Source organism: Felis catus, chromosome A2 (genome assembly GCF_018350175.1).
Source record: "Felis catus isolate Fca126 chromosome A2, F.catus_Fca126_mat1.0, whole genome shotgun sequence".
NCBI lineage: Eukaryota > Metazoa > Chordata > Mammalia > Carnivora > Felidae > Felis > Felis catus.
Genome location: NC_058369.1, coordinates 33,627,990 through 33,640,720, shown reverse-complemented (window position 1 = coordinate 33,640,720; position 12,731 = coordinate 33,627,990). Strand labels below are relative to the sequence as shown.

At 38.6% G+C, this 12,731-nt stretch overlaps 1 protein-coding gene across 11 annotated transcripts in view; it reads right to left on the bottom strand.

Annotated features, from left to right (window-relative positions):
• The window catches only part of SLC25A26 (solute carrier family 25 member 26), a 138,287-nt gene that overhangs the window by 116,007 nt on the left and 9,549 nt on the right, over positions 1-12,731 (bottom strand). For 9 of the 11 annotated variants that reach the window (XM_045051837.1, XM_045051832.1, XM_045051835.1 and 6 more), the window contains exons 2-3: positions 7,129-7,285; positions 2,808-2,917 (exon numbers count right to left, since the gene is read on the bottom strand). The exons of 1 other annotated variant lie outside the window; for it this stretch is intronic. In XM_045051837.1, coding sequence (XP_044907772.1) covers positions 2,808-2,917; positions 7,129-7,285 — 267 coding nt within the window. The remainder of the gene's footprint in view (positions 1-2,807; positions 2,918-7,128; positions 7,286-12,731) is intronic. One more of the 11 variants, XM_045051840.1, reaches the window with a different exon arrangement.

Below are 12,731 nucleotides of genomic sequence, written 5' to 3'. Positions count from 1 at the left end.
TCTATCATGATCTCTGCTTTCCCCATTTGCTGTATTTTCAAGTAAAAAATTAGATTACAAAATAGTTTATAGATTCTCATCCAACTTTTCTAAAAAAAAAAAAAAATACTGCATAGAATACAAAACCACAATGTATCACATATTTAATGTAAATCTTATGAAGCCTGATTCACTTTTCAAATTTCCTCATGTAAACATATACCACTACTTTTCTAAACAGAAAAATCATATAAATGGATGAAATGATAACAGGCTTATATACTAAGACCCTTCTCTTCACTTTGTCGTCCATTCTTGTTAATGTGCCCTGCCCATAACAAGGTTCTGGGTTTAGTAAGACTGCGTAAACACCAGACCATGTAATTTGAAAATAACAACAGTAAAGAACAGACAACTTCTGGATGGATACACGAAAATATTTTATTACAGGATGTCTGTTAGTACTGAGTAGGAGGGGTTAGAAGAAAGCTGAGTGGGTGAGGGCAGTGGGGAACTTTTATTGGTATTTTAACTTTCTCTGTGTTAGTTTGGGTGGAAAAAATATCTGTATTATTTTTTAATTACAAATAGTTTATCACCTACATCATGATTTCACTTTGGTAATGAATTATTTACAAGAGACAAATAATTGTTTAAAACACATGGTAGAGATGGACTGCCTATCTTGTCACTGCTTTCCAATTTTACTCCATCAGATACCAAATGATCTGTATGACATTGCCTCTTTACTACTCGTTGAAATTTGCATTGTTGTACTACTGGGTCATACATTTTTATTAGCGTTTCAAGTATGCTTAAAAAAAAAAAAAACCTGAATAGGGGCGCCTGGGTGGCTCAATAGGTTGGGCATCTGATTTCGGCTCTGGTCACGAACTCACGGTTCATGGGTTCGAGCCCCACGTCAGGCTCTGTGCTGACAGCTCAGAGCCTGAAGCCTGCTTCGGATTCTGTGCCTCCCTATCTCTCTGCCCCTTCCCTGCTCATGCTCTGTCTCTCCCTCTCTCTCAGAAATAAAAAACATTAAAAAAATTAAAAAAAAAAAAAAAAGACCTGAATCATCTTTAAGTCTCGGTTGCAGAGCTCAATATATATCCATTAGCCCAATCTTGCCATTTTCATTTTTAAATCTTCTACGGTCTCAATAAACGTTCATGTCTGCCTAGTCTTAAGACTTTTACAAATAGAAGTTAGTATCTCCAACAAAGATTATATGTCTGATGGGTAGGGGGAATGAATGAAAGAGGTGATGGGGATTAGAGAGTACACTTATGAAAAAAAAAGTTAAATTAAATTTTTAAAGATTACGGTTCATGGGGCGCCTGGGTGGCGCAGTCGGTTAAGCGTCCGACTTCAGGCAGGTCACGATCTCGCGGTCCGTGAGTTCGAGCCCCGCGTCAGGCTCTGGGCTGATGGCTCGGAGCCTGGAGCCTGTTTCCGATTCTGTGTCTCCCTCTCTCTCTGCCCCTCCCCCGTTCATGCTCTGTTTCTCTCTGTCCCAAAAATAAATAAATGTTGAAAAAAAAAAATTAAAAAAAAAAAAAAGATTACGGTTCTATTCATTTCTCCTTATAATTCTGCCCATCTCTGCTTTACTTTGAGACTGTATTACTTACGCCAGGTCCAGGTTTATTACATCTCCCAAGATAACTGTTCACTGTATCACTGTACAACGGTCTCTTTGTTTTTTTACTTTCAGTCTTTTTTGCCTGACATTGACATTATTCTATCAGCTCTTTTTCAGTTTGTATTTCTGTATCAGAGTTGATCAGAGAAGTAGAACCACTATAAATCATAAAAATGAAGAGTTATTGGGGTGCCTAGGTGGCTTAGTCAGTTAAGTATTCAACTCTTGATTTGGGGTCAGGTCATGATCTCACAGTTAGTGGGATCAAGCCCCATGTTGGGCTCTGTGCCAATAGCACAAAACTCGCTTCAGATTCTCTCTTTCCCTCTCTCTCTGCCCCTCCCCAGCTTGCACTCTCACTCTCTCAAAATAAATAAACTTAAAAAAAAAAAAAGAATAAAGAGTTATTAAAGGTGTGAACAGTATTTATGGGAGTTGATTAAGCAGGTTACATAGAATTGTTGCTTCCACATCCAGCGTTAGGAAAGAAATCAGAGAGCAGGCAATGGGGTGGATGAAATGGTGTGAAATGGGGAAGAGCAAGGATAAACCGCCACACTGGTTTCTCATCAACCTTCATGATACAGGTTACCTGCAGTATAAGCTGGCATCCTTCACCGCACAGACAACACATTTGACTCAGAATCTAGAGAAGCTGACAGAGAAGATCCAGTAGGAACTGGAGAGGCTGGAGACCAGAGAGGAGGTTCATACACTGCAACAATGCCTGACTCTAACACCAACCTTCTGAGCACCGACACAACTGTTGCTTCACGTCCACCTTATGACTCTTGTACAAGTTTCTCTCATAGCCAGCCTAACCTGGACCCATCCTGGAAAGGGAGTTCTAAGAAATGGAGTTCCAGCTCATTTATGTTGACACAACACAAAGCCACCACAATTTCCATGGATATCTTCTTCCATCTCTTTAATTTTATTCTTTGTGCAATTACATTTTAGGCATGTCTTTTGAAAACAGCACATCACTGGATTTTTCTTTCCTCCAACCTAGACTCTATGTTTTAACTATCGTGTTTAATCCATTTACATTTATTGGAGTTTATGACTTTCATAACTTAAAAATGAACTGTCTTTTAAAAATGAAATGAAGTATTATCTGTATCAAAGATATAAGCACGGTTTGCATTCCTTAAGTATTTTATATGCATAACTTGTTACTTACCACTTCTCCAGCAGAGGCAGCCAACATATGCTTCACGGGCATCAAATATGAAGACGAATCAGTATGTAAAAACCATTTCACATATTCATAGGTGATAAAAAAAGCAGCAGCTGAAATTTAAAACAAGCCAGTCTTTCACAAAGTTTAAATATATATTCAAACGGTTAAGAAATAAGTTTCTCAAAAAAATTAAACTCTAATTATTAAATTACGAGGTAACAGATAAAGATAATAATTTAACATATATTCTTCCTTCCTGCCCCACTCTTGCAGAATCTACTGAACCCATGTTATAAAGCCAATCCCAGACTTATGAAAATGTACAAGACGTGATCCCAGCCCTGAGGGAGCCTGACAGCTAACCCAGCATTCACCATTTTGTATCAAGTCGCTTGATATTTTTTAGTAAGCTTTCTAGAATGAGATACGAATTTCTGTGATCCAAAATATCTTTACATATAGTAATAAAATAATGAGCTACACTGATTTATAGACAGGTTAAGATTGGAAACATACACATTAAATAAAACATCTATTTGGTAAGTTTTATTTCTGTTCACTCAAAATAACCATGGCTACCTTTTACTACATCAACTCACCTTTACATCAAGGAAACAATCAACTATTTAATTCCAACTGTAAATCAAAATCTCAAAAAAGCTACCTATCACCAGGAACTAATCTTAGCTATATAAGAGGGCTTTAAAACCTGCCATGTACTGTTAATCAAAAGATGTCTATCACTTCCATAAAAGATAAGGCCTGAAAGATAAATGAATGACAAATTCATCTTCTGAAGGACATCTGACCACAATCACATTCAAGTCTAAAACGCTCAAAAAAAGAGCTTGATAATGAAAACCAGTTCTCCACAGTTAAAATCAACAGGCTTTTAAACTCTCCTCAGGCTGCTAACAAATAAACACGAGGCCAAATGAGGAGGCACACTGTCCCAATGCAAACAGTTCTATACGATTAACCTAGGTCCCTATTCCCACAGTGGTTCTCAATAAGGCTTTTTCTACTTTAGCACATTACACGTACAGCTAGAATATCTGCAACCGCATTCAGCTGTAAGTTGCACCTGCTGCACATTTCACCCTCCACCCCCCTTCTCCTTTCACCTCCAGGCAAAGGAGAAAGTGCCACAAGTTTCTACGTTTACCTGGTTAACCACCTCAACCTAGTCAGACTGTATCGCTACTTTTGTGATAGACAAAATTCTTTAGAAATGTAAATCCAAAAAAGAAATATAAATCCCAAAACTCTCCTGTGTGACACCCAAGAAAGCCCCACTAATTGCAAATGATGTCACAAGGTTCCAAGTGAGGCTATGGACAAGTTACAACAAAGAACAGGGGTTGGGCTAATACCTACAGAGTCTGCCAGCTCTTTAAAAACAAAAACCGGGGCGCCTGGGTGGCTTAGTCGGTTAAGCGTCCAACTTTGGCTCAGGTCATGATCTCTCGGTCGGTGAGTTCAAGCCCCACATCGGGCTCTGTGCTGACAGCTCAGAGCCTGGAGCCTGTTTCAGATTCTGTGTCTCCCTCTCTCTCTGCTCCTCCCCTCTTCATGCTCTGTCTCTCTCTGTCTCAAAAATAAATAAACATTAAAAAAAAAATTAAAAACAAAAACCTATAGTTTTGTGTTCCCTTTTAAATTTTTTTTTTTTGAAAGAGAGAGAGAGAGAGAAAATGAGAACGAACAAGGGGGAGAGGGGCAGAAGGAGGCTCCAGGCCCAGCACAGAGCCCAACTCAAAGCTCCAATTCATGAACCATGAGATCATGGCCGGAGCCAAAATCAAGAGTTGGATGCTTAACCGACTGAGCCACCCAGGCGTGTCCCCTAAGTTCCCCTCTAAATAAGAGTAAGGATCCTGAAGAGGGGTCTTCTGCCTCTTCTTTCAACCCTCAGTTCTCTTCATCCCTAACTCCTGACCCCTGCAGAGTATTACAGTCCTCCCTTATCCACAGGGAATTTCTTCCAAGCCCCCCAGTGTGTGCCTGAAATGATGGATAGTACCAGACCCCATATATATTTTTTTCCTGTATATACCTATCCGTGCTAAGGTGTAACCTATTAATTAGGCACGGTAAGCGATGATAACAATAAACAATAATAATACAATAGACAATACAACAATAATAAAATAGAACTATAACAATACGCTGTAATAAAAGTTATGTGAACGTGGGCTCTCTCTCAAAAATACCTATAGTGGGGGCATTTGGGTGGCTCAGTCGGTTGAGTGGCTGACTCTTGATTTTGGCTCAGGTCATGATCTCGCGGTTTGTGGGTCTGAGCCCCACTTTGGGCACTGGGCTCGCGGCATGCAGCCTGCTTGGGATTCTCGCTCTCTGTCCCTCGCCTGCGTGTGCTCCCTCTTAAAATAAATAAACTTTAAAAAAAATACCTATATTGTACTCATCTCTCTTCTTGTGATAATGTAACATGATAAAAATGCCTACACGATGAGATCAAATAAGATGAATGGCGTACACACTGTGACATAGCATTACACTACTAATGACCTTCTGATGATGCATCAGGAGGAGGATCATCTACTTCTGGAGCACGGTTCACTACAGGTAAATGAACCACTGAAAGCAAAACCACGGATAAGGAGGACCACTGTATGTTCTCAGAAAAGTCTACAAACACTGACTATTACATTGGTGTATGGTACTCAGATTACAACCTAAACTATAACCTTAACTTAAATAGTACAAGAAAAAAAAAAAAAAAAAAAGATGCCAGATAGAAAACTTCAAGTCACCAAAAACTCCCAGAAGAACAAAAAGGCCATTTCTGAAACGCAGGCACTATCTACCCAGCATCACTCATCCACTGCTGTTCAGGAGATGGTGAAAAAACAAAAAAAGTACGGCAAGAAAAACATTTTCTCACACGTGCAAAAATTCAAAACCACATGTAGCTAAAGTCCTAGTGGCAAGAATTTAAATTAAGTCCCGTGAGCCTAAAACACCATGGACTCCTTGGACTACTGGTAATACTACCAATACTAATTCCTCGGTGCAATATGTATGAGAAAAAAAAACTTTAGAACAATGAGTACTATAAAAACAGACTTTAAGCATCAATGCCAAGGGCACACCTGAGCCCAATGAAATCACATCTCTGGAAGTGAGACACCAGTGTCCGTACTTTTTTAATGTCTTCAGGTGATTGGGTGATTGTACTGTGGTCAAATTTAGGAACCACTGTCTCTCTTCCACATATAGAACTGGACTTGGCAGGGAGTGGGTGCTAATGACTTGCTACAGTCAATTACTAAAAGTAGTAAGACAAATAAAACTCAAGGATAACCTCAAAAACAGTTGGCTGTTCTAAGGGCTGCTGGGGGAAGAAACCAAAGGACCAAAACAGTAATTTCTCTCTGCACTACCAATCTTTATGTGAATACTGTGCTCCAGATGAACACAGATGGACATTTAAATGCCAGGTTACCAGGAAAGAATTGCTCATGAATTATCCTGAGAAAAAAGAAACCAGACTCTAGAGGTTAGGAATCTCCTAGAGCTGAGGTTCTATAACCGGGGATTGGGGGATGGGGGAGGGTTTTGTTTGCTTGGTTTGCTTGAGTACCACTGAAACCATCAGTAAACAATTAAAATAGTAAGTATACTAACAAGTGGATTAAATAAAACAGATTATATTGATTACAAAATAAGGCCATAAATCACATAATGTGGCTCCAAAGCTAAAACAAAAGCAAAGACATTTGAAGGGGAGTATCCAGGAGAAGGTTAGTGGGAAATGGTTGCATCATACAAGCGGAATTTAGTTAAGACAGAAAAGGTTTAAGGCCTCTTAGGTTCACCTGCTCCAAAAGAATCTCCAAGGCAGTAGTTATTAAACTCAGCTTCACATTGGAATCACCTAGGAAGCTACTAAGCCTCCTGATACCCAGGCAAAACCCAGACCAATTAAATTTACCGGGGTGACATAGGCATCAGTATTTTTTAAAGCTTCCCAAGAGATTCCAATACGCAGGCAAGGTTGAGAACCACTACTCTACGGTATGACAACCAATATTAGAGTAACATTTTCAAGCTTCTAACTGGGGATTTTAACAGGAAAAAACATTTAAAAACCATTGTACTTCTATTACAAGTAGAGTGGAACAGGATCTCACACTAGCGATTCAAAAGCAATGAGTTAATGAATGGAAAACAAATTCAGAAGATAAGCTACAACACATGAGTGATTCTACACAGGGTGACACCGCATACCATCCGGAAAATAAACCTCATTATGTTGGCTTTCTAGCAGGGACAAGAATATCAACATAAATTTTACCATTAGGAAAAGATCCAATAGCAGCAGAGGGAACGCCAGCATATATTCCACGAAAACCACCAGCCTTATTAAATCCTTGTGGACTCTGCAGCCTGGTTTTAATGGTATCCAGAGGGTATAATATCAAGTCAACAGACACACCTGCTACCCCACCAGCCTTTAAAAAAAAAAAGAGAGAGAGAGAAAGGAAAATAAGGTTACAATCAAAGGTTACCCTGCCATTTGGGGGGTAGGGATAAGAAAAAGGTAATCTTTAAAGCACATTTTTCATACCTGTTGATCCACAACTTATTTGGTATAGTCAAACAAAAGACCTTCTACCTGAATTTATAAATTTTCCTGGGGAAATAATGATTATTGTGCTATATTCTTAACTTGTAATTTTTCAATATTTTTTTATTTTTTTTTTTTAATTTTTTTTCAACGTTTATTTATTTTTGGGACAGAGAGAGACAGAGCATGAACGGGGGAGGGGCAGAGAGAGAGGGAGACACAGAATCGGAAACAGGCTCCAGCCTCTGAGCCATCAGCCCAGAGCCTGACGCGGGGCTCGAACTCCCGGACCGCGAGATCGTGACCTGGCTGAAGTCGGACGCCCAACCGACTGCGCCACCCAGGCGCCCCAATATTTTTTTTATTTTTAAAATCAAATTTAAATTCATTTTCAATACTTTCACACGGTTCAAAAAGTAAACAAGCAAACAATCTCAGAAAGGTTAAGAGTCCAAAGCCTCCTTCCCTTGTCTAATAACTCAGATACCCACTTCTGCTGTTTGCTTATTGGATCCTTCTGAAGTTACTTTAGGTATATACAAGCAAACACGAATATATATTTTCCTTTTTTTTGAAAAAGGTATATACAATAGGCAGTGCACCACACCTTACTTTTATCACGTAATTTATCTTGCTGATCTTTCCATATCAGACCAAATTTATATTTTTGTCTTTTTAATAAATGAGTAGTAAAACCGAAGTAAGACTTTTGGGGGGAGACTGTCATTTTAAAATAGGTAATGGGGAGGTGCCTGGGTGGCTCAGTCAGTTGAGCATTGGACTCTTGATTTAGGCTCAGGATGGGATCGAGCCCTGCATCGGGCTATGCACTAAGTGTGGAGAGCCTGCTTTTCTTTTTCTCTCCCTGTCTGCCCCTCTGCCCTGCTCGCTTGCTCTCGCTGTCTAATAAATAAATAGGTAATGGTCCTTGGGAACTAGATCTGTTATTTTAAGATTCACACATCTAAGGATTCCCGTAGTATTCTCTCTCCTTTATATTTAAAAATTCCTTGATAATTTTTTAATTAAGTAAATAAAAGCAGGGCGGGGGAGCTAAATTCCTAGAGAATATTAAAACCAGGTCCCAACTAGTCATCTCCCAAGAGACATCATGTTGCTTTAGAAAGGTGCACTTTAAAAACTAAGTTTTCACCTAATGATTACAGTGGAGTATATGTAGAATTTATTTTTTTTAAAACTGGTTACAACTTAGTCAAAGCAAAAAGAAATTCAGGAAAACAATTTTAGGTAAAATATCAACTCAAGTACAGAGTCAAAGGTCAATACACAAAGTCTTAGGGCATCATTTAAAAATGTGAATCAGGGGCATCTGGGTGGCTCAGTTGGTGAAGCGTCCGACTCTTGATTTTGGCTCAGGTCCTGATCCCAGGGTCATGGGGTCGAGCCCCACGTCGAGCTATGCACTGACAGTACAGAGCCTGCTTAGGATTCTCTCTCCCCCCCACTCTCTCTCTGTCCCTGCCCTACTCACACTCTTTGTCTCAAAATAAACATTTTTTTAAAATGTGAATCGAAACCTGTTTCCCATGGGCAGACAGAAGAATTACAAGGAGGAAAAAAAGACTTTCAATACGGTTGCTACATAGTAATTTTTAAAACGAATCATTAACTTTTCTTATCCTCCAGATTTTGAACCACATGGATAGATTACCTATCAGAAGGTAGAAATATACTTTAAAAAAAACTATACATTAAAAACTAAGATGCAGGAAAAGAAAAATCAGTATTATTCAAACATACAGGCAAAATTCAAAATGATGAGTTTTTCCATCCTTTGGGTATACGAAATGCTCAGATGGTACAAACCTCAGGACATAATAAACACTGTCTGCTCTACTTACCACTCACCATAAAACCAATAAAGAGTTCACTGCAAAAATGAAATTACTCTCATGAGAAATCCAGTCATTAACTAGCAGAGGTAAATTATTAAAAATTATTTTAAGAGAAACAGATAAGCTCATTACCATAAACATTAATACTGTACTATATGATCAGCCTGAGGAACATGACTGAATCTCGTAGATCATGAAGGTCTGCTCTGCAAATGACCTAAAATGAGGTCACTAACACATTACAGAGAAGTGCCAGAAGAAAACCACGAGAGGCAGGAAAAGGATGACAAAAAGCTGGGCTTTCTTTCTGGAAATAAAGGTGGCCTTTTCTAAGTCATAGGAGTATGTTCATAAGTAACGTAGGCCAGTGAAAAAGGAGCCAATCTCTTCCAACTTTCTTCTCAATTATTTTTAAAGGCTTTTTTAAGATTCAGTACATAAACAAAATATTTTGCATGTTCTTCATTTTCTTAAAACACAAGGAAAACGAAAATCCTGGTGGGAATGTCTGCTCAGACTAGATTCTTTAAAAACATTCTCGACTTCATTCTGATTTTCTCTTTAATCCTAGGAGAGGGTTCGGAGAGATGCTTGCCATCTACTGCTAAGTTTTAATCAGTAAGTTAATTAGTCTTTCAATCTATTTGGCTACTCTGCATGCATTGATTCTCTAATGCTTCTTTCATCAGAATTCTTATCTTCAGAGAATAAAATAACCAGATTCAATTTGTTTAGCTAGTAAAACATGAATCAAAAGTTACTAATTGCTTCTGGAGATTTCAAACTTCTATAAGTCAAATGTCATTTAAATTCATGGGACTGAAAAAAAACAAAACAGCTAACAGAAAATAGAAAAAAATAAAATAAAAATACCTATGTATTTAGCCACACAGCAACAGATTTAAAATTTAAATAAAAACTTTAGGGAGTGCTTATAACTTCACATTAATACTGTTTTGTACATAATTATGTACAAGGGGTGCCTGGGTGAATCAGCTGGGTAGGCATCCAACTCTTGGTTTCAGCTCAGGTCATGATCTCACGGTTTCACAAGTTCAAGCCTCCTATCACAAGTTCAAGCCTCTGATAGCACAGAGCCTGTTTGGGATTCTTCCTCTCTACCCCTCCTCCACTCACACTGTCTCTGTCTCTCTCAAAAATAAATAAAACTAAAAAAAAAAAAAAAAAATTATGTACAAAATGCCCATGCCAATATCAGTTGAATATAAAGAACTCTATTAAATTCTTTCATTCTTTAGTCAGAGAAATTGTTTTATTTATGATCATTTATCAAAAAGGTTATCAGGCAAACGATTAGTTTCAAGATCTGTGGTAGCTGACACTGAAAACTTCAAGTTAAGAACTAGACAAAATTCGGGGCACCTGTGTGGCTCACTCATGATGTCACAGTTCATGACATCAAGCCCTGTGTCGGGCTTTGTGCTGACAGAGCAGAGCCTGCTTGGGATTCTCTCTGCCCCTCCCCTGCTTACGCTCATGTGTGCACACTCTCTATCAAATAAATAAAAACACTGAAAGAAAAAAGAACCTGACCAAATCCAAATATACACAACATAACCCATGTAACCAGTAAGCCTCACTACAACATACCAATGTAGTGAGAACTTAACATAAAATAGGCCTCTAACTTAATAAAGTGTGACAGCCTGTAGAGAAGAAGTATCTAATGAGCGCTTGGAAATTACACTGAGAGTTGAAAAAAATTCAAGATCACGTGCTATAAAACCTTTATTTCTCAAACGGAGGCCGGCACAATACCAGAAAAATGTCACTGCTGCTCAACTATGGGACAAAACCAAACCACCTGTCTAATTTAACTAAGCAGACTCATCACTGGCCGCAGGACTATACCACAGCTAGGAGGAACCAGTCACACCATGTACATGGCTCTCCTAGAGAACACCCCTCCTCGGGTTTCTCCACAACAAAGGAGACACTGCCGACTTCACCCTCCTGGGATACCAGTTCTCTTCCCCATCACCACTCCTCCCTGCTGAGCTCCTGGGCTGTCTACACTCATGGCAGCAGCATCTCTGTGAAATGCAAATTTCAATCTCATCTTGCCACTCTCCAGCCTGTAAGTCTCCCAACCTTTCCAAGAGCCCTTAGGATGAAGAACGAAATCACCGCACAGCCTACAACTCTGGAAGTTCTGGTCCCCAACTCCCCCTTGGCTCTACCACCACTGCCCACTGCTGCCCATTGCTTGGCACCTTCCCGCCCCCTTGCTCTCTCTTTTCCTCCATGTCATCTGATTCTCTTTTCCTCCATGTCACCTGACCCTCCTCATGTCTAGGACTGTGTACACATGCTCCCCAATCTCCCAGTCTAGGTTTAGACCCTCTTGTTTGCACATGCTGATCACAGTTTTAGTTCTATAGTTGAGCATCTAACCTCTGATGTGATGTCTGTTGATCCCACCAGACTGTAAGGTTCAGACCTGTTCCATTTACCAATAAGTTCCCAGCACCAGCACATGAGGCACTCAATAACCATCTGAAGAATGAATGAACCAATGGCCCTAATAAAAAGTTACTACCCATATGTTAGAAGGTACTACAAGTCAACCTTAAAAAGGTACACTGAATTAAAAACAAACTACAAAAAAATCAATAAAAATAAAAACAAACTACAAAACAAAGGACCATGCAATATCCAAAAGAAAAATATAAACAGCCAACCAAATTATGAATGTGTGCTTCCCTATCATTAATGATCAAATAAAACAAATCAAAACAATTTCCCCATAAATTAAAAAGGTTAAAAAAATGAAGAATGATTATGGGCACTATTAGGGGAAACAAATTATTATAATCTTGTGAAGGACAATTTGGCAAAATGAAAATTTTCATTTATAAAGCCCTTGACCTGTGATTTTATTTCCAAACATTTCTTCCACAGAAATAAGTGCATAAATATACAAGACGGTTTACAACAGCAATTATTTATAACAGTAAAAAACTGGCAGTAGTCTAAAGATCCATCCTTGGGATCTTGTTAAATAAATTCTATCTGAGTAACAGAATACTACACAACCTTTAAAAGAAAGAAGTCAATCTGAACTCACTGGCACAGAAATATGTTATATTCATTAATTAAATAAGCTATAGAAGCATATATGCCATATAATCTCACCTTACAAAGAAATGTGTATGGATCTATACATATGCCTAACTTGAACTTTGGAAGCATACACACTGAATTCCTCCAAGTTATTACCTCTGTCGCAAGAGATTGGGAATGAGTAGTATTTTTACCATCTTGCTAATTTTTGTATTGTTCCAGTTTTATAATGAGCATTATAAACTTATAAAAGTAAAGATTTCAAATAATACTGCTCCACCAAAAAAAAAATCCTAATTCACTGATTGCATGTGGTATTGAGTTGGCACTTAGAGGTAACTAAGAACCCTTACCCATGTTCATACCTACCCAGCTTCATTTTGCATACTC